Here is a 20,232-nt window from a genome sequence, read left to right as displayed (position 1 = left end):
ATTTTAAGAAGTTATTCATCAAGCTAAGTGAAATGTGAAAAATTATTTCGTAGAGATAACATTTTTGTCAGTATTAGTTCCTTTTAATATAAATTTGAACAATGGAGAGTACCAAAATTGAGGGACAACAAGAAACTGTTATGTACTCGGTTTGTACTCATGTGAATTTAAATAACAAATTATGCTACTAATTTACTATTTTAATATTAGCAACTTCAACCATGGACTACGGTGGGTGTTCTACCATGTATGGAACAAATTATTGGTCCACCGATTCCGGTTAGAGTTGGAGAATTTCATAAAACTCCAAAACCACATCCATGGCGTCCTACTTTAGGATATGAAATCGTAGAAACATCTCCGCTGTAACATTCTTATTAAAATCCATTCAATCGCTTGTATCTTATTGTTAGTTTATCTTAAAAAATTATTTATCCTTTTGTGATTATTTCAGACCTGCACAACCTATGACAAATTTACTTGCTAATACCTGTTATATGCCAAAAGGAATGACTACGGAACCGTTACGATTTCCTAATCTGGTAACTGGTTTCGATAGAAATCCTGCACACGCCGCACGAGCTGCACTTTTTACAAGATATGGTCCATACGAATGGGTGGAGAATCAGCTAAAACTTTATAATGAATCTGATAGCAACAGAAATTTCTCTGAAAATTTAAGAGCGGATACTGTTCGAATGATGCGGTAAAGTGATTATGATATTTTGTTATATATATATTTTTGTTACAATACATTACAAATAATAATTAATCTAATTTTAGAGAGGCCGATGAGAAAGTACAGAACGGCCAAACTGAAAGCGGTCGTAAATTGGGAGAAAGAATTACGGATACTACTTTTTGGAGGAATGAAGTGGCTTCAGAACTGGAAAGATTAATAATAGAAAATACAAGAATGCAAGAGTGCCGTCGAAACTTACAAACAACGATACAAAGTTTAGAGGGTCAACTGCACATAGCGCAGGAATGTTTATATTATCGTGAAGCTAGGACAGGTTTATAATATTTATCTCCATAAATTAATAAATCTCACCAATGTTCATAAAATATATCCTTATGTCCTTTAAAATACAGGTTCTGATTTGGTACATGACCAAGCTGAGCACGTTCTTTTAAAAGAGGTTGAGGTAGTCAGAAATTGTCAAAATAAGTTAGAACACTTTACGGACAAATGTGTTAATCAGGTAAGTACAAAATCATAATTTCATACTAATTATTGCAATCTCTTGCTTTATACTCAGCTTACAAACAGTAGAGCAGTACAAAATCAGTTAGAAATTGATATAAAAAATAAAGAAACTGCACTTGGAATTGATGTTACTTGTCACCAAATGAATAATTTCAGTCGTGGATTAAAATATTACGGTGGTATTGAAAAATATGATCCAAGGTAAGTTCATATTAAACTGTGATTTACGATCGTAATTTATGTCGTATATCTTAAGTGTTACAGAAGCCGAATCATGGGCTGAAGCTTCCAATAATGTAGTAAAAAAATCACAAAAAGAACGGGAGAAATCTAATCAATTACGAAGCGATATAGAAGTCGCGATAGATGCAGTTGGTCATGAGATGTGGGAAGCATGGGGAAATACAAATAATGCATTAGCCAGGAGAGCTGCAGAAATGCTTGAAGCAAAAGAAAAATTACAAATACATTTGCATAAAGTAATTAAAAATATCTTGATCTTTAAACTTTTGTTGTATAATTGATGTATGTAACTACAGATCCAACAAGAAATTTTTGCAATTGAAAAAAATCTACAATTAATGCAAAAAGCCATCACAGATAAAAGTTCTGCTCTTAAAGTCGCACACACTCGATTAGAAAGCAGAATACATCGACCAGCTGCAGAATTATGTAAAGATCATGCTCAACTTAGGTATAGTCAAGAAATTTATGTAAAATTTAATGATAGTAATCGTAAACATCTTTAAATTTTCAAACAAATTTTCACTTACGTAGGATGATTGAGGAAGTAGAAACAATAAATACAATGATACATGATATGAATTTAAAATTACAAAGATTTGAAGCACAACATCAACAACTTTTACGCACTAGGTCTAATTTAGAAAGTGATTTAAAATCCAAAGTTGATTCATTATTTATTGATAGGGAAAAGTGTATGGGCATGCGAAGAAGTTATCCGATTGCATCAGTTATAAAGTTTTGAATCATATATGCAACACGTTTCTAACTGTAAATATATCAAAAACGATGTCATTTATTTGTTCTGTTTATTCTTTTTTATAATATCATACATAAAAAACTTATTTTATCGTTCGACTGTTTTGTAAAAGTGTAATAAAAATAGCTTTTTACTCTTTTAAGTATGTCTCTGTTTTTAACAATAACAAAAAAGTTATTAGCACTGAATTTAATAGTACGTAAGATTACTTTATTAACGAAATAAATCTAATATGTTTAATATATTGTAATATCACATTAGCCATTCTGCTATTGTATTCTTACATACAGTTAATGACCCAAATCTAAACTTTCTGTATTTCTGCTATGAATTTTAGAACTATTCATGCAGAGCAATAAATATTTAATCTACATATTTTAATGTATAAAGAGATTAACACGTTTGCTGTCAGTATCATATATGTATGTGTTAATTTAGATATAATCTTAATGTGTGAGATAAATATTAGGTTGTCCGAAAAGTTTCTTTCGTTTTATAAAGAAATAATAGACGCACAATGTTTTCTGTTTTATATTAGTTTATTGAATTATTCACAAACATAATAGAAATAGAACGAAATGGATCATACCTAATTCAATAAAATAATATAAAACAGAAATTGTTACTCATCTATTATCACCTTATGAAACGAAAGAAACTTTTTGGACAACCTAATAGATATATCATATTTAGCATGCTTGGATGAAAAAAATCGCAATTATTGACCAGTGATGGATGTTTTGTTCTAATGCACTATAGTAACAAACGTGTTAGGTGATACTTCTTATTTGTAAACCACTATTTACAAAGTTTTTCATATCAAGTTATTCGTTGATGTAAAAAAGTAGTACATTATAGAAATTCATTCAAAATCATCTTTTTTTTTTTCATTTATATTTTTAGTCCATCTGAAAGCTGCTATTTTATCATAGATTTTCATTACAGCTGAGTCTGTATCATATTGATCTTTCAGGTAGAAAATTTTAACATTCTCTTGTGGATAACATTCTAAGATATTCCATTTTTCAAATAATTTTAGGGCATTCTTTATTGAATCAATAGATAAACATTCACCTATATCAAAATAAAATTAATGATACATTACTTTATAATGCAATATATGTACATATATTTATATATTATAAAAATATAGTTATTTGCCATTACTTACTGTATTTTATTATGTCATGATCTATATTTGTCTTTATGTCATTTAAAATTTTTTGAATTAAATCTTTCTCGCTTAGCGATTGACCTACTAAATCTTTAAGAGACAAAATGGTAAAAGTATAAACATCTACTAAAGGTTGTAACATTATGTGAAGATATTCCACACGTTTTGCATATTCCGATAGTAAGTTTAACTAGAAGAAACGATTAAATTAGATCACAATTCTGTTATTAGAAAATATGTCTAAATTAAAGAATAACTTACTTTGTACCGAATACTTTTAGATCTATTCTTATTATGATATTCTTCATCTGAACTATCATCAAAATTTTTTGCGAATCTTTTACTCCATAGTTCCTCTTCTAAATAAGATTCCTATCAAATAATTTATATGAGTAACCTATTAGTAATAATGATTAATAATAATAAACCTATTAGAATAACTTTATGTTAAGTATACACTACCTCTTGTAAAATAATAATCTCTTTATGTGAGAGATTTACCACAGTGTCTATAATGACGCGTTCTAATTCCTCACATGGCTTGCAGAAAATAAATTCGTATTTAAAAATATCACAAAGTTTAAGTGATTTTTCTACCAAAAGATCTTGAGACACTATAATATTGTTTTGATCAAAACCTATAGGATCATTGATTTGTGACTGTAATTCAGCATACAAAGCTGTTACTGCAAATGTAGTAAACAAATTATTAAATTGAATAAATTAATATAATTTACGAAACAATATGTTCTCTTACCCACTATGCTATCCATAGCAAAACATGTTACCACTGTATTACTATAATAAGATAGTTCGATTACATTTGGTAGAAACGACATAGGACGGATTACGGTAACGAAATTTGATTGAGTTAACTGACTATCAGCTGTTTCTATAATTTCGTGATTTTTTAGTTTTACTAAATCTGGACCTAAGATGTCTAACTAAAAGAATGAGTCAACATATATTCTTTTATCATAATAAAATATTTATAACATAATTATCTTACTAACAGCATGTTTTATGATATCAATATTTTCTCCACAAAATGCAATGTTTTTAGTACGACTTTCTAACTGGTGTCTTATGAAATCAAATGCTTCAACTAATTCATCCAAGGTACAACCATCTCGAAATATATATAGAAGGATGAACGCAACAACGTTAGTCGACATTATTGGCATTGCATTACTACAATCTAAAAAATATTGTACATTAACATTGAACAAAGAAACAAATTAATGCTTTTAGAGGTGTTTTGTCCTTACTATATACAACGTGCCGTGCAAGACTGTCAACTAGTTGACGGTATTCTTCTGCAACTACATCTGTACCATACAGCGATGAGCTAGATACTGTCGACCTTAAAGGTTTTTCAGCAGGAGATATTTTTACTCCATTCAATTTTGATTGATTTTGGAAAGACTTTAACATTTCCTTTTCAGAAAGCAATAAAATTATGAAATTTAGTGATAAATGTCATCCATGACATTAAAAAGAATTTAAATAACTTACCTTGAGTGAAAAGGGTTGACAAATATCAATTTTCATAATTCCATAATTTGTTAATAAAGTAGAAAACATGGCTTTCATTGTAGATATAAATGTTTCTTTCTTCTTTGGTTGACCTAGATGCTCTTGAACAAAATTTCCATCAATAAGACGTTCATAATTTGGTACAACAGGTACTATCATTGCATCTTCAATAATTCCCTCCATGTATGCATCAAGAATGACACTCAAAATGCCACCTTTTGGCATGCATGGTTTACCAGTTCTTGTACGTGTACCTTCTAAAAAGAATTCTATAATATGACCCTCTTTTAATTTTTGCAGTATGTATGTTTGAAGAATGGCACGATAAAGAATATCTTTGCGGCCTATGACAGGATCAATTCGACGTTTTATAAAGAATGCGCCCAAACCTTGCAAAAGCTTCCTGTTTGACACATAAAATTTCGATAATAATAACATGGTATTGTAATAAGATACTCTATATATATTTATAACATACCCAAAAAATGGCATTTTTAGATTATCCCCAGCTGCAATTAATGGACATTTAATACCATACATTACATGAAGGAAGGTAATTATAGAATAATCCATATGACTACGATGTAAAGGAAGTAATATCACAGGAAGACCAGTCTCATTTGCTTTTTTTAACATTTCTATTTGAGATGGTAATATTATAACAGACTGCATAAAACATGGTAACAGTACATAAGTAATCCATGATGTAATTCTAATGAAAAGATTGTTTGGTTTGCTTTCCATTTGTGCTAGTATGGTCTTGGCTCTCTCTTTTGCTTTTTCCAGGGCAACTGTTTCACTACAACCCTCATCCTTAATTATTTCAGAAGCAACCAACTTTGTTGCTTCTTTTAAATTATCACTTTCTAGGATCTATAAAAGAGAAAAGTTATGTACAAAATCGACAAAGAATTAAATTTTTACTTCAATAAATGTAATTATTTTAAGATTTATATCTTACTGATTCCCTTGAATAATCGTGTTCTTTAAAAGAACAAACGCGTATCGCACGAGGTAATATTCTATGGAATAGCGATTGATGTGACTCCATTAATAGGACATTTGTACCAAAAGGCGCATATTGCTTACTAGCAATATTTACTAATGAATTCTGTAAGAAATAAAATTAAATGAAAAAAATATATTTAGTAAAAGCTTATACTCTAATTATTTACGGATATGCTTTAATTGTATGCATTTTATATATTACATTTCTTCAATATTCATGTTGCCACCACAATAATAGTTGCTTAATTAATAATTTAATAAACATTGTTTTTAATTATTACGCATTTGTGAAATTTATTTAACAGTGATAATCATTTATATATTAGCGATTACATTTGAACTTCGTTGATGTTTAGTACATAGATATCAAAATAATAAAATGATTAATTTAACTGTGAGGAAGATCAATTTTTATCATCAGAGATACATATGTGGCCTTCATTAATAACAACCATTATTCGATAAATGTATCGTATAATATCGCAATTCACTTTATATGACTTCTTTTATCTAATTATATTAAAGAGAAACCAGAAACCAGTAAAGATAAAGAGAAAGAGAGAAACCAGTACCGCTACGTGCAATATTTTCATATTTATATTAAACGGTATGCAAAAATCATGTGGTATGTGCAACAATATGCAATAACTAAATTACGCATCGAAACTTTTGCATGGTGGATAATATATCAATATCAATAAACTTGTTATATAACTACATTAGTTATGTAAGTAATTAGTTTTATAGTTTCACGTCTGTTTGCACAATATTTAATATTTAAAATATACTACTAGAAGATTTTATTCAAGATCACATAAAGATATAGATATTTTTTGTAGCCACAGATAATACTCTTCTTTTAGTACTATCAAATTCAGGGTGAAATATATTGATTATCAAAAATATTACGAATTTTCTGAACAACACTATATATAAATCAAGCTATTATCACCACTGAAAAATACTTACTACAAATGGTTCTAGATAATGATCTAAAATCTATACTAAATAAAAAGATGGTTACGCGACCATCTTATGACAAAGTTATAGCACATTAAAGATACACTAGATATAAGCGGTACGTCGAATATCTTTGTTAAAGAACGAACAACAAAATCATTTTATTTTTCATTTACATCAACGTTAAAGAATATGTAATATATGCAGAACCTACTCTAGATGATGGAGTGCAACTGTTGCAGCAATAGTGTAGAAATAAAGAGCTTTCTGTGACAGTAGGGATTAATGGTTCAGTCTCTTTGATTTGAAATAAAGAACTTTCCCGAACTTTTCTTGCTTGTTCCTTATCTTGTAACTTTTTTTTATGCATTTGTTGACCAGTTCGCCGAAGTTCTAAACCATGTGAATATTCGATTAAAATTCTTTCTTAATCAGTTTTCTACCTTTGATAAAAATTCATGTATTTTACATCCTTTATGCATTGAATGAAAGTCTTACCCTTTATCGAAAATCGAACTGTATTCAATTCTGGGTTTCGCTTTATTTCCGTTCTGCGATTCCATTTTGCATACACTTCTTGCAAACGTGTTGAAACTATATCGATCATACTGGAAGCCCTGTTAGTACAGATACTATTTAAAAATATTATCTTTATGAAGTGCAAAGAAATTTTCTTCCATAGAATTTATTACATTTTACTGCATGGTAATTAAAGGTCGCAGTATAATTTTTTGTAGAATCTATATTAAAACAAGTAAATTCTATGGAAAATAGTATAACGTAGAACATAGCTCGAAGCTTTGGAAAAGAGATTGATCAAACATCAGTCAACATTATGGTTTCAATCAAAATAATTCAATGTAAACTTGTGTAAATATTACTGAATGAAATCATAATAGAAATGTAATTCATAATGTTGGTAATCACGAACATAATTTCAGGGTTGTTGGTTTCTAATGCAATCATTCACTATTTACGCTCCATCTCCGACGCTTTTAACGGGTCGATGCAGTCGAGTGAAATTGCAACTAACGGATGAGATTTCCTTTTTTACAAACGTGTCGCCTTAAGTTCAATAAAGTTAAGTTCAGTACATTCATACATGATTCAGAGATAGATAAATAAAAATATATTGATAATAAAAGAATTTCTCAGCTTATCACAAAACAGATAATTACAAACGTCAGTAATAATTAGATTAACAATAATTAATACTAACAAATAAAGTTTCTCAATAATACGTAAAAAATAACAAAACAAAAACGACGACCAAAGCAGCTAAGTGAAGTTAAGAAATTACAGCCGTTTATTCATCTTTCAGCTTATTATAATCACCATTCAGCTTATTAATGTATTATTCATTCATAATTTTTGGTATAATGGTTTTATTTCTTTAAATACGTTTACAAGAAATAAAAAAATACATCCATATGTATATGAACATACATTCTTTAAAAAAAATGTTTTAAGCTTTAATTTGTACAGTAACTGGAAGTGAAACAAACTGATGATAAAACCAGTTCAGTTACAAATTATAAATTTATATATTTAGAAATATGTGACTTAATCAATTACGAACCAACGTTAGGTTGGCGCAAAATTTTACTTGCAATTTTCTTTTTACATTGTCGAATTATGTTTATTAAAATCGTAACTAAAAAAAGGAATTCCAAGGATTCGCTTAATATTTCCTTTCATTTGGATTCTACAATTTTATGAAATTTAAAGAAACGAAACTATTTATAACATTATGATAAACTATTGAGCGGTTTTTAATGGATTAAGAAATTTTGACGCGGATAAGGGAACAGCATCACAATGCTGATGTCACATCGGTTATCGCCTCTTGATATGATAATTTACGATCTTACCATTTCATCATCAAGAACTTACATTCAATCGGAAAAAATTCAAAGACCCTCTTCATAATTACATATAAAGGATAAGCCATCTAAATTGTATCACCTACATATTTGGCTTATTTGTTGCAATAGGAAAAATTTTCTCAAGACGAAATTTCATTTCATCTCAAAACACATGTGTAAGGGTAATATTTTTCATGGTCATTTTATCTCAAGACACATGTGTAAGGGTAATATTTTTCATGGTTATTATTTGTTATACGAGATTTCAGACCCATTAGTATTTTTATTTATATTCGTCTTCCATATCCTTGTAGAACGTGAAAAAAACAAATTCAACGACTTTAACAATCATATTATTCAGATCACTTAATCTTAAAATATTTGTTTCTGAGAATAATTAAAGATCCACAGGACACCCGGGCACCAATATTGACATATTGTTATCCAAAGATAAGCATTGGCTGTTATTTAAAATAGATACGATAGCAGAAGATACGTTTCTCATACAATTCATTGACAATTCCTAAGGCTGTAGATGCTCAAAATGATGGCCCTTACAATACATAGTTGGAATCTTTGAACCTCGGCTAACGGATGCAGGTTCATTTTAACCAACGGTATTCGTTGCTCTGTTTTTTGTTTTAATCAATTCTTCATGCACATTTTCTATTTCCTGCGATTTTATGGATGTACATGCAGCTACAATTCTCTGCTTGATATTCTCCGGCGTTGTTGGTTTGCTATGATACGCTGTATATTTTAGTTTATTCTATAGATAAAAATTTAACGAAAAGAGGTCAAACAGCCAACGGTCTCACAATCTTCTGTATAATCACTGTCCTTATACATATCCAATAATGTGCTGAATAGTCATCATGTTGATACTACATACATAGATAGCAACAATCGAGCAAGATTGCAGTATATCATATATTTTCTAATACATCATCCATCCACCTCAGCATTCCTTATACAAAAGTATTAACCTAATTACATCGATAATTTATTAGTCTAGCAGATACTTTAATTCTAACATGTCTGTAATGTAGTGCGAAAGGCAAGGAAAGATGCGAAGAAATACTCTTATCTTTACGTTTTAACGTATGAAAGACAAAGACAACATTCTTCATACGACAAATTAAAACCAAAATATCTGCAGACTAATAGTTTTTCGACATAAATAGATTAATACCTTTTTTATAGAGAATTCCAAGATGTATGGCTAATGTATTACAAAATATATGATTCCATTTAACAAAATAACGTTGACCTTAAAATCCCTGCACTACTCTAATCTGTAAGAAATAATTTCAACCAGAAGATGTCATCTTTCGAATCAAGCAACTTTTGTCAAAACATTTTTTTAATAACCAATCCCTTATGAGATATTCCACTGTTCTTACTTAAACGGAACGCCCTGTATTCCTGTTCTTACAAGTCTCTAGAATAATTTTCAGAAAAGGAAAAAAATTGCGATACTCGTTTCTGTTCTGAAAGTATGAATAAATATCTAACAAATGGCAAAACTATACAATCCGACCGAATAATATGTAAAATTCTTTCATAAGAAGCTTTGTTTCCGAGAAAAAATGATTTGGAAATTTATCATACGCAAATTGATACATTTTATTCTACATTTTCGAGTTATTTTCACACGTGGAACGAGCTGCTGTCGATTATTTAGTCTTGTCCAGTCCGGAATACACACACATGTGTGAAACACACATTGTGCTCGTTTTTACATGTTATTCGGTCTGACTCTGTAAGCGCAATAAGTATCCGTACAGTTATCGCTTCATAGGATAAAATATACATCGTAGATGTTTTAAAAAATAATCTGCATTAAAGCGCAGAAAAAATGGCTCTGAACAACAATTTCATCATGATGTAAGATAATGATTCAAAGCATAATGTTACTAATACGCGAGCGTGGATCTTATATAATGTTCGGAAACTGTTAAAAGTAGCTTCACAGTCTCCAAATACAAATATTATAGAAAATGTATGGGACCACCTGACAGAAAAGAATAGGAATCGTCGTATTTCATCAAGAAATTATTGAAAGGGAACTCTTAGAAGAATGGAAAAATTTTTGAAGTAGACAACTCATCAATTTGATAAATTCGATTCCACAACGGTTTCAAACCATAATAAAATCGAAAGAAAGCTCCATTAGGTACTCCATAGTTTTTCCTATTAAACCGTGACTGTATGAATACTTATTACACATATATTTTTAGATATCCATTATTTCATCGCATCCTCTAGGTATTTGTTAATATTTTCCCAAAGGATATAGATATCCCATCTTTTTTTTTATGAAAATTATTTTGTGAATTTATAAGAACATATTTCTTATTTGTTTAAATTTTGTTAGTAAACGATCTATAATATTTTCGTTTAAATTAATTATTGTACAAACACTTTTTACACTGACTGTATTTGCAATTTTCACAGTTATATGTATCGCCTGAGATAATATAACCTTGTCCTGAGAAGATTTTTCATACAGCAGATATTCAAGTCCATTTAGCTAGTCCACTCTGTATAAAAATGGTCTTGAATAAAACAAATCTAAAGTAACAAAGCTAAATAAATCATAACGTGCAACGCAACGCAGAACTTATTGTCCAGAAGGTTGAGTATTATAAGCTTACGAAACAATCAAATCTATACCACTCGAGAAAAGAGATACTTGCCATATGATCTAAACTGCACCTATAGCCACACATGAACGTATCATATGTCAGTTATATAAATAAATATTGAACGTTATGTTTCACGTTTAATATAAGCAATTTATTTTGAATATTACGAGCACTATTACAAGAATAGTGCATAGGTTTTCAGAATAAATAATTAATTCTATGTTGATAATGGACTATATTATCGAATAGTAATTCAACAATGGCACAGTTTTGGCCACTTTTCCCCGGTAATGTCGCACATTGGTCAGCGAGTTTCGCATTATATTGTAAATATTATATCGATAGATGTATATAAGAAGATCCAGTAATAATAATTCGGTTAGGTTATTTCAATTTCTTTTTACTATAATTGTCAAAGTCCATGATGATAAGACAGAAGATTCGGAAACATACTGATTAATAAATCATTAATTCATCACGAACTACGCACAAATGATTACGCGTTTTATCTTTTCTGTACTTTTTAATTTGCCTCGTGTAATTTACTAATGAAATTTCAAATAAACAGCATATATACGTATTTCGCAACTGTGCTTTTAAATTAAAAATATTAGGAGGAAAAGATGGGAGATAAATCACACTAAACATCTAAAAAATAACTCAGAGTATCTTCACAAAAATACGTATTGCGGAATTGTACGACTTTTACATTATCCATACTGTTTTAATATGATCGCGAAAATTTGATTAAGTAATTAGATTACATATATTACATGTCGTTATTAGATTATACATTTTTATGCATTTATAGAAAATTTGAAAGTGAAGAAATGGATGTAAGTAATATACAAAAATATATAAAACACTTAAATACTCTTTATGATTTTCAATAGACATTAAAATCTTATCTTTTTAATTATATTACTGAGAAATACAAGCACATGATTGATTGAATTATACAACGCGTACTACTGTAACGATAATTTACTTTTGTTACTCTTTCTTCGTAATGAAATTTTAAACAACTTTGCACATCCATCATGGTTCACTATATTATTGTTAATATGCCGAATTCTACAATTTATTCAATGATCATTCTATGATAAAATAATTCTAAAAATATTTCTACTAAGATGTCAATCAAAGTTTCAAGATTAACGATAAAATTAATTAGATTTAGTGGATTATTATATTTATTAGATTTAGTCGATTTTATTTAGTCGATAGATCTATTTTTTTTATATCGTTAAACTTACATACGTATGGATAACATAACATAGGTTTGCAAGAACAAACACGGAAGAAAATAATTTGCAGGATGAAACAGTTCCGTAGCGTGCATGTCAGTAACGAAGAAAATATACGTTACCCAAAGTTGAAGAAATAGAAGAGGACTCCGAAGAAAAGGAAAATTTCAATAAGACCACCCATTTTCCGTGTGAAGGGAGACCGCGTGGCTCTTTTTCTCACCGAACGAAGACTTCAAAACAATGCTAGAATTCTCGTTTAGATTGTTCCTAAAAGCGTAAATGATCAACTGCTCGTTTTCATGCTTTTAATCACCATTTATCTACTTCGCTTGATCACGAATGTTAATGTCGTGCAAACTTTGATCCAACACGTCAATTACCGTGAGAGAAAATTCACAGATCACTTCATCGAGATCCATAAATTCGATTAATTCGATGATTATTATTTTGGCGCCGTTTGTGCTTGTTGCGCTTTGTCACAATTTGTCGATTAGAATTTTTGTCAAAGCTTATTATAATAAAAAGCGATGTATATGGAAAAGCTGCACTCTTGCCGCGGCAAACGCCGATTTTCTACTGCAACACGTTAAGTAACCACGGGCAATATACGACGCTGACGACGGTTCAATGACTCGCTTAGTTAATGATGTAGTACGTCGGGATGTTCAGTGTGTTATAACAACAGGAATATGTTTTTAAGACCAAATTTAAACATCCAGTATTGCATAAACTTCTGGATTATCCGGAGCGTTTACCTTTTTTGCAAACGACTTCAAACGGTATACGTGTTTGAAGGCAACATGGCAATCATTCATTTGATTTTCTTTTCTTTTTTCTTTTTTCTTTCGTACTTGAAAATGCAAATTCTATATTGTACTAAAATAATAATTTAATAGTTTTCTTTCGAATTTTTCGCTTGCGATCGCGATCTACTGAAGTAACAGTAGCTTATAACTGCCTGCTTAAGATTCCTGATGTTCCAGAACTATATTAGGATAATTAAACTGACCGGTGAGCGAAAGAGAAATGATAATACCTGAAACGAACATCACGCAATGAAATTTTAACATCGATTACAATCTATAATATCTGTTTCCACGAATTTATGAGAACGGCAAAGAATAATACAATGAGCTGCGAAAATATTTAGATACATACAGAAAACTTTTATGAATATGTTATACATGCCATACGAAACATTTTAAAATTTCATTAACGCCGTAGCGAGACATACTATCGTGATTATATTAGCAAATTTGAAACAACGTTGAAAATGTACACAAAAGCTACAAGATATTCTGTACAACTGACTATCCACTACGTCAATAAGCTTCAATATTTAGAGATATGGAACATCTTCGACACTAATTATGCGCTTAGATCGACTATTCATGCCATTACGTACATATGTATATTAATTTTTTGCTAAATACATACTTGTTCATAACAAATATCTTGTAATTTCTATTTCAGTTTTACTTTTACTTTGGTATAATCATGATGATCTGAGATTTGAAAATATTTTATATAATACATAAAATATACGTAAAAATTTCCTATGACAAATATCCAAATACTTTTCTGAGCCACCGCAAATGAACAAACAGACACTTATAAGGACATATGTCGTATTTTATGAGATGTAATCAACCTCGACATCTTCGTGTATATTTTTTCTTTTTGTAATTAAGATTCGAGTTAAAAGTGGAAAATTAACTCGTTAATGCGTGTAGGAAGAGATACCTTAATTCCAATAACGTTGACTTCGTCAATTTTAATCGAAACAATTCGAATTTTACGAAGAGGAGTATAATTCCACTTGTTGTGAAAAAACGTAATGACGAAGATCGTATTAATTATCTCTTATGAAATCAGATAAATGTTCATGTACAGAAAAATATTACAAAGAAAACAATGAAAATACATATCCACTTCCAGTTTAATCACTGGATTATCAACATAGTTACTGCAAAGGTCAAAACATAATTACATACATATACAGAACAAACACAGAATAATCAGTTTGACAGTACCGATTTTCTTTTTGCCATAAAACATGGTTGTTGATTAATGTTAATTTAGAAATGATAAGATTAAAGTTTGAAAATATTACATAACGCCTATTATAATCCTTCATAAAATTGCAGACATAGTATACGATAGCCAGGGCATCTGTGGCGTTACTCTACAGCAGCCAATAGCATCTTCGCGGTAATTTTACTATTCAAATTACGACATTATTAAAATGTCGTTTACAAACCCGTCACTCGAGCTTTCTTTATTACGTAAATAAAACATATACCATAATCACTTGGGATGACTCCATGCACACTGATTTATTATAATCACATATTAATTCGGTGAAAAATTTTGGAAATTTAACAATTACATGTTTTAAATGCTGATGTAATTTATAAAAAAAAGACATCTGATATTGTTTTATATGTATTCGGTACGTTTACACGATGCACTATATGACAAACAGCATCTTGAGCTGCAAAATCGGTGTGACCTGAGGCCCGGTTAGTTCCATGCAACTCATAAATTAATCCTATTGAAAGCCATTAACGTTTAGTGTTGGATTTTATTGTACATCAATTTGTAAGAGTGCATTAAGATTCTCTGTCTGTATATTCAGGGAGTTTCATTGGTAGTTCAAGTCCTTACGAAAGAATGATTTCATGCGTGACTTATTGTTACACACTTTCTTTTTTGTAATGCGCGCTACTTTCACAAGATGGAAATAGCACATGAAAGGAATGACAGTTTTTATCAACATTTAATTATAAGCATTGTCTCCTTTCCTATGTATTGTTTTTGTGCTTTTTCGTGTTCTTTTTTTTCTTTTATTGTGTATTATGGTTATAGTTAAGGTATTTTTAACTATTTAATAACATATTGTTAAGTATGCGTACATGTGCGCACGCGCGCTTACATGTATGTGTTTATATATAATTATGTAATTTAATATATAATAATAATTATGTAATATATTGCTAAATATTACTTGTTGTAAATCTTTTTTTATATATGTATAAAGTTGTATGAAGGCTAACATACATACATATATGAATGTATAACCTGGTATAACCATATATGATTTATAGATGGAGCGAAAAATTGTTAACTTTATTTTACGATTATAATAATAATTACAATAAATTATTAAAAAATTCAGAGTTCATTCGGTAGTCTACTTCACCTAATCTTTACAACGACCTTAATAGAATTTACAAAACATAAGCTTAATTTGTTAAATACGTTGAGTTTAATTGATAACTATAACAATCATAACTTACCCGGTATCGATATATAAAGAAAGTTTTTATATTAACACAGAATATTACAGTAATTACTTAATATACTAAAGTACAATATGCACGATATCGCACGCCATTACGCTATGACACATTTGTATACATATTAACCTATTTTTTTAACTATACGTATGTGATAAAATCATTGTATATAAAAATATAATGTTAGATATTTAAAGGTTCACTACTATAATAAAAACGTAATTTGCATTATTAATTTGTATTAAAATTTCTTTAATAAAATATTTGAATTATGAACGCTCCATGTTCCTGACATGCTTTGTAATCACATGTATATTTGATGTTGAAGATCGTAAATGTATCGTAATAAAATAGATCGTAAAAGTTACATAAAGACAAAGTCATTTATTTAAAATTAATTTAATATCTATCATATAGAAAAGATTATTATTTCTAATAATATATATATATATATATATATATATATATATATATATATATCGTTTTGCATTAGAAATATAAATATATATATATACATGCAATTGTGTTAAAAGGAATATGGTGCGTGTGCGTGTGTAATGTGTATAATACAACACGTGTAACTTAAGAGGTTATCTTAGAATATCTTACAGGAATGATTTTTTGGTTGTAAGGAAACAATAATTGTTTAATTAGTTTGACAAATACTTTCATTTGAAGTAGCCTAAAGTAATCAAAACTACGGCGAAATGGTGGTAAGTAAATATAGTTTTAATTAATCTGGAACTAATAAAATTGTTAAATTATGAACATGTATATGTCATATAGTATCATCTGTTTTAAATACAATAAAAAATATTTCTTTAATTATGTAATTCTTCTATTACTTTTAATTATCAATATATGTATTTTTTAAATTCTTAATCAAATAGAAAAAACTAAAGATCAGTGCAGTTAAAAGAAGTAATCAAAAAAGAACCAAACTTACACGGCAAGGAAAACTTAAAACAAAGAGGCATAAACCAAGGAATGAACATATTAAAAAAAAAGTAATTCCACATGCAGAAACTGTGGAAGAAGAAGAAAGTGATCAGGGTGAAGACCTCATGGACATGGTCGAAGAAGATGATTTAAACTTTTTAGGAGAAGCCATTTCTAACAAATCATATAATTTGTTGAAACAAATACATCTAAATGAGTATGAATATTGTAATAGGTAATGAATATATTTTAATTCAAAATAATTTAAATGATATTTATACTTTCTAGAACAGGTGATGATAAAATAAAAAATAATAAGGAGGAAAAGAAAAGAACATTAGAGGATAGATATGAAAATAGTATGTCAAAAATAGTTGGGATAGAGGGTACGAAAAAGGTTCGTATGTTACTTCCTATAAAAACTCAAAATGGAATTATAGAGAAAAGGATAATTCAAGAAACTCATGCAGAAGATAATGAAAACATGTCTCATGAAGAACATAATATAGAGAAAAGTAACATGGAAATAAAATTCAATTTTCATGTAAGATTTCATTGAAATTTATGAAACACTATCGTAAAAAACCTTTTTTTCATGTATTAATTGATTTTTTAGAATGAAGATAAAGATAAGAAACCTGTGTCTATGATAGAACTTTTAGCATTTCGTGAAGAAGTATTAAGATCTAAACGTTTAAAAATTGGACTATTATCTAGCAGTCTTCTGGAAACACCAGAAACTAAATGTGATAATTTTAAAATACTATTAGAATTAATGGAAGAAACCAATCCAGAAGTATATATTACCGTGAGAAAATTGGCAATTATTTCTTTGTTAGAAATTTTCAAAGATTTGTTGCCATCTTATCAAATTCTTCAAATTCAACAAGAAGGTGTAAGATGTATGTACCTATAATAATATGTAAATATCATGATTATTGTAGAAATTATAGGCTTTTTACTTCCTTTTTAGTAAAGAAAGAAACACTTGCATTACAAAATTATGAAGCTACATTATTAAGGTATTATAAGCATTATTTACAAAAGTTAGAAAAAATGACTAATATATTAAGAAGAAAAAAGGGAGATACACGACAAATAAAAGAACAAGAAATTGAACTAGGAAAAGTTGCATTAACATGCATGTGTGATCTTCTAACAACTCATCCCTACTTTAACTATTCTATTAATATAGCAAATTTTCTTATACCATTGTTAGATAATAAACATGAACTTATAAGGCAGGAAGTCTTAAAATGCATTTCCCAAGTATTCAAGGAAGACAAACGTGCTGAATTATCTTTAAAAGTAAGAGATTTAAGTGATTGTATTTCATTTAACCTGTATTCTAGGAATATAATGTTTATTAATAAATATTTCAGATAGTACGCAAATTAAATCAATACATAAAATTAAAAGCTCATTCCGTTCATTCTGAGGTTCTATCAGTACTTTTATCACTTCGTATAAAAGATATAAATTTAGATAAAGAAAAAGAAGAAGAGACTAAACAAAGAAAGCTTATGTCTCATAAACAAAGAATTCTTGCCTTAAGTAAGCGTGAAAGGAAGAAAAATAAGAAGCTTGAAGAAGTAGAGAAAGAATTACTTGAAACTAAAGCAGAAGAGAATAAGCAAACTAAACAAAAATTGCTCACTGAAATAACAAGTGTAGTATTTACAATTTATTTTAGAATTTTAAAACAAGCTCCAAATAGTAAGATTTTATCTATTTGCTTGGAAGGATTAGCAAAGTATGACAGATTTTTATTAAATTTAATTATATATAAAATTATATGATATCTGATAACATCCAATTACAGATTTGCACAATGCATAAACTTAGATTTTTATCAAGATTTAGTAACTGCCATAGATAAACTAATGGAAGAGGGTAATTTAAATTTGAAAGATCAATTACATTGTATTCAGTGTGTATTTACAATATTATCAGGACAAGGTTCAGCATTGAATCTTGATCCTTACAGGTTTGTATTGAAAAAGAATAAATATCGTAAATAAAAAAACTAAAATTAAATTTATAATCACATGTTATATTTATACAGGTTTTATGCACATTTATACAAAAATTTACTAAATATTCATTGCGGTAAAACTCATATAGAAATGGAAGTTCTTATAAAGATTTTAGTTCAAGCTCTAATTCATCGAAGAAAAAGAATTACACAAAGGCGTTTTGTAGCATTTATCAAAAGAATAGCTATTCTAGCCTTGCAATTGCAACATAATTCAGTACTTGGCATTCTCGGTATTATAAAGCAAAGTATGCAACTTGGAAAAATGCTAGATATTTTGTTGGATACTGATAGTACGACTGGAGATGGTTTCTATCAAGCAGAGCTAGAGGAACCTGAGTATTGCAATGCACACTGTTCAGCATTATGGGAACTTACAGCTTTACAGGTACATATTCACATATTAAGTTATCTTAATATACATATTAATATACATATTAATATACATATTAAGTGATCTTAATATACATAATTATTATTAAACATACTTTTATCTTTCGTTACTAGCGACATTATCACAGTACTGTACAAAAGATGGCAAAAAACGTAGCTTGGAATGTACCACCAATAGGTGAAGGCAGTTTATCTCCAGAAATTGCTAAGCTGTAGGTTTCAATTTTTGTAATATTTAATACAATCATACTTCTATATTGGTGATTTACTGCTATCCGATGAGCTTCATTGTAGAATATCTTGCAATGCACATTTTTTCATTGCTCGCAAGCAATAAATGAGCTATGCTAGAATATATTTCTTTATTTGTTCCAGTTCTCCAGAAGAACTTTATACTGAATTTGATCCTACCGGTGTCGTATTTAAACCAGCAGTACCAGTTCCAAAAAATACAAATACTAAGAGAATAACAACAACTCATCATCTTATAAATAGTGAGTTCAAAGAATATATTAATACTATATATAATACTGAATTATTTGCAGATGGATACATAGATTTTTATAAAGCTTGTAATAGTTAATACTGTATGTCGCACGAACTATAGAATGGATTGTAAGAATAAAACGAAATTTAATATAAAACATTAAACACTGTACGTATTTTCTAAATAGTAACAATTATTTCTTATAACCATTTTGTTATTTTAAATAACATATTAGATTTGCAACGCCAAGTATCTTAACTATTAAACAGCTATTATTCTCAAATGAGATGATTAGAAAACGAAATGTTAGGGTAATTACGATTTTTAACCAGAAAATGGATATCTGTATCTACAATATTTATCATTTGTTTTGCATTTACAATGCCAAAAAGATTGTTTTTTAGTACAGGTATACATCTTCTGTT

General features: G+C 28.9%; 3 protein-coding genes across 13 annotated transcripts; 2 read left to right on the top strand and 1 right to left on the bottom strand.

Moving 5' to 3' along the window:
• The first annotated feature begins 8 nt into the window (after positions 1-8).
• Positions 9-2,355, top strand: LOC126870282 (tektin-3-like). Its single transcript, XM_050627844.1, has 9 exons — positions 9-149; positions 211-365; positions 455-706; positions 784-1,016; positions 1,096-1,205; positions 1,263-1,411; positions 1,467-1,689; positions 1,750-1,904; positions 1,988-2,355. The coding sequence occupies exons 1-9, from the start codon at positions 102-104 to the stop codon at positions 2,196-2,198; spliced, it is 1,536 nt and encodes a 511-aa protein (XP_050483801.1). The 5' UTR covers positions 9-101; the 3' UTR covers positions 2,199-2,355.
• LOC126870278 (glycerol-3-phosphate acyltransferase 1, mitochondrial) lies at positions 2,230-16,071 on the bottom strand. 9 transcript variants are annotated; one of them, XM_050627833.1, is made up of 13 exons: positions 15,954-16,071; positions 7,390-7,508; positions 7,106-7,284; positions 5,885-6,034; positions 5,402-5,796; positions 4,903-5,326; positions 4,656-4,824; positions 4,401-4,585; positions 4,145-4,331; positions 3,850-4,073; positions 3,649-3,759; positions 3,385-3,577; positions 2,230-3,287 (listed from the first exon to the last, which is right to left on the bottom strand). In XM_050627833.1, exons 2-13 carry the CDS (start codon positions 7,496-7,498, stop codon positions 3,076-3,078), a joined length of 2,538 nt encoding a protein of 845 aa, XP_050483790.1. In that variant the 5' UTR covers positions 7,499-7,508; positions 15,954-16,071; the 3' UTR covers positions 2,230-3,075. The 9 variants fall into 9 exon arrangements, with proteins under 9 accessions (XP_050483790.1, XP_050483791.1, XP_050483788.1 ...); XM_050627834.1 differs by lacking the exon at positions 15,954-16,071 and adding an exon at positions 14,957-15,125; XM_050627831.1 differs by lacking the exon at positions 15,954-16,071 and adding an exon at positions 15,044-15,068.
• On the top strand, positions 16,033-19,978 carry LOC126870279 (nucleolar complex protein 3 homolog). Of its 3 annotated transcripts, XM_050627836.1 has the most exons (11): positions 16,033-16,171; positions 16,565-16,666; positions 16,844-17,109; positions 17,181-17,436; positions 17,509-17,794; positions 17,866-18,200; positions 18,275-18,645; positions 18,715-18,879; positions 18,958-19,315; positions 19,435-19,532; positions 19,696-19,978. In XM_050627836.1, the coding sequence occupies exons 2-11, from the start codon at positions 16,661-16,663 to the stop codon at positions 19,901-19,903; spliced, it is 2,349 nt and encodes a 782-aa protein (XP_050483793.1). In that variant the 5' UTR covers positions 16,033-16,171; positions 16,565-16,660; the 3' UTR covers positions 19,904-19,978. The 3 variants fall into 3 exon arrangements, with proteins under 3 accessions (XP_050483793.1, XP_050483792.1, XP_050483794.1); XM_050627835.1 differs by lacking the exon at positions 16,033-16,171 and having other exon boundaries at positions 16,500-16,666; XM_050627837.1 differs by lacking the exons at positions 16,033-16,171; positions 16,565-16,666 and having other exon boundaries at positions 16,971-17,109; positions 17,186-17,436.
• The last annotated feature ends 254 nt before the right edge of the window (positions 19,979-20,232 follow it).

Source organism: Bombus huntii, chromosome 10 (assembly GCF_024542735.1).
Source record: "Bombus huntii isolate Logan2020A chromosome 10, iyBomHunt1.1, whole genome shotgun sequence".
NCBI classification, from domain to species: Eukaryota; Metazoa; Arthropoda; class Insecta; order Hymenoptera; family Apidae; genus Bombus; species Bombus huntii.
Note: the sequence above shows the minus strand (reverse complement) of the source record. Positions and strands in the feature narration are given on the sequence as shown.

Bases quoted from the DNA above. Each gene is read 5' to 3' on its own strand.
- LOC126870282 (XM_050627844.1), top strand. From the start codon at position 102: ATGGAGAGTACCAAAATTGAGGGACAACAAGAAACTGTTATGTACTCG. The intron at 150-210 runs GTTTGTACTCAT...TTTTAATATTAG, and splicing joins AAGAAACTGTTATGTACTCG to CAACTTCAACCATGGACTAC. The intron at 1,905-1,987 runs GTATAGTCAAGA...TCACTTACGTAG, and splicing joins AAAGATCATGCTCAACTTAG to GATGATTGAGGAAGTAGAAA.
- LOC126870278 (XM_050627825.1), bottom strand. From the start codon at position 12,835: ATGGGTGGTCTTATTGAAATTTTCCTTTTCTTCGGAGTCCTCTTCTAT. The intron at 7,285-7,389 runs GTAAGACTTTCA...CACATGGTTTAG, and splicing joins AGTTCGATTTTCGATAAAGG to AACTTCGGCGAACTGGTCAA. The intron at 4,586-4,655 runs GTAAGGACAAAA...AATATTTTTTAG, and splicing joins TGCACGGCACGTTGTATATA to ATTGTAGTAATGCAATGCCA.
- LOC126870279 (XM_050627836.1), top strand. The intron at 18,201-18,274 runs GTAAGAGATTTA...TAAATATTTCAG, and splicing joins GTGCTGAATTATCTTTAAAA to ATAGTACGCAAATTAAATCA. The intron at 18,880-18,957 runs GTTTGTATTGAA...ATATTTATACAG, and splicing joins TTGAATCTTGATCCTTACAG to GTTTTATGCACATTTATACA.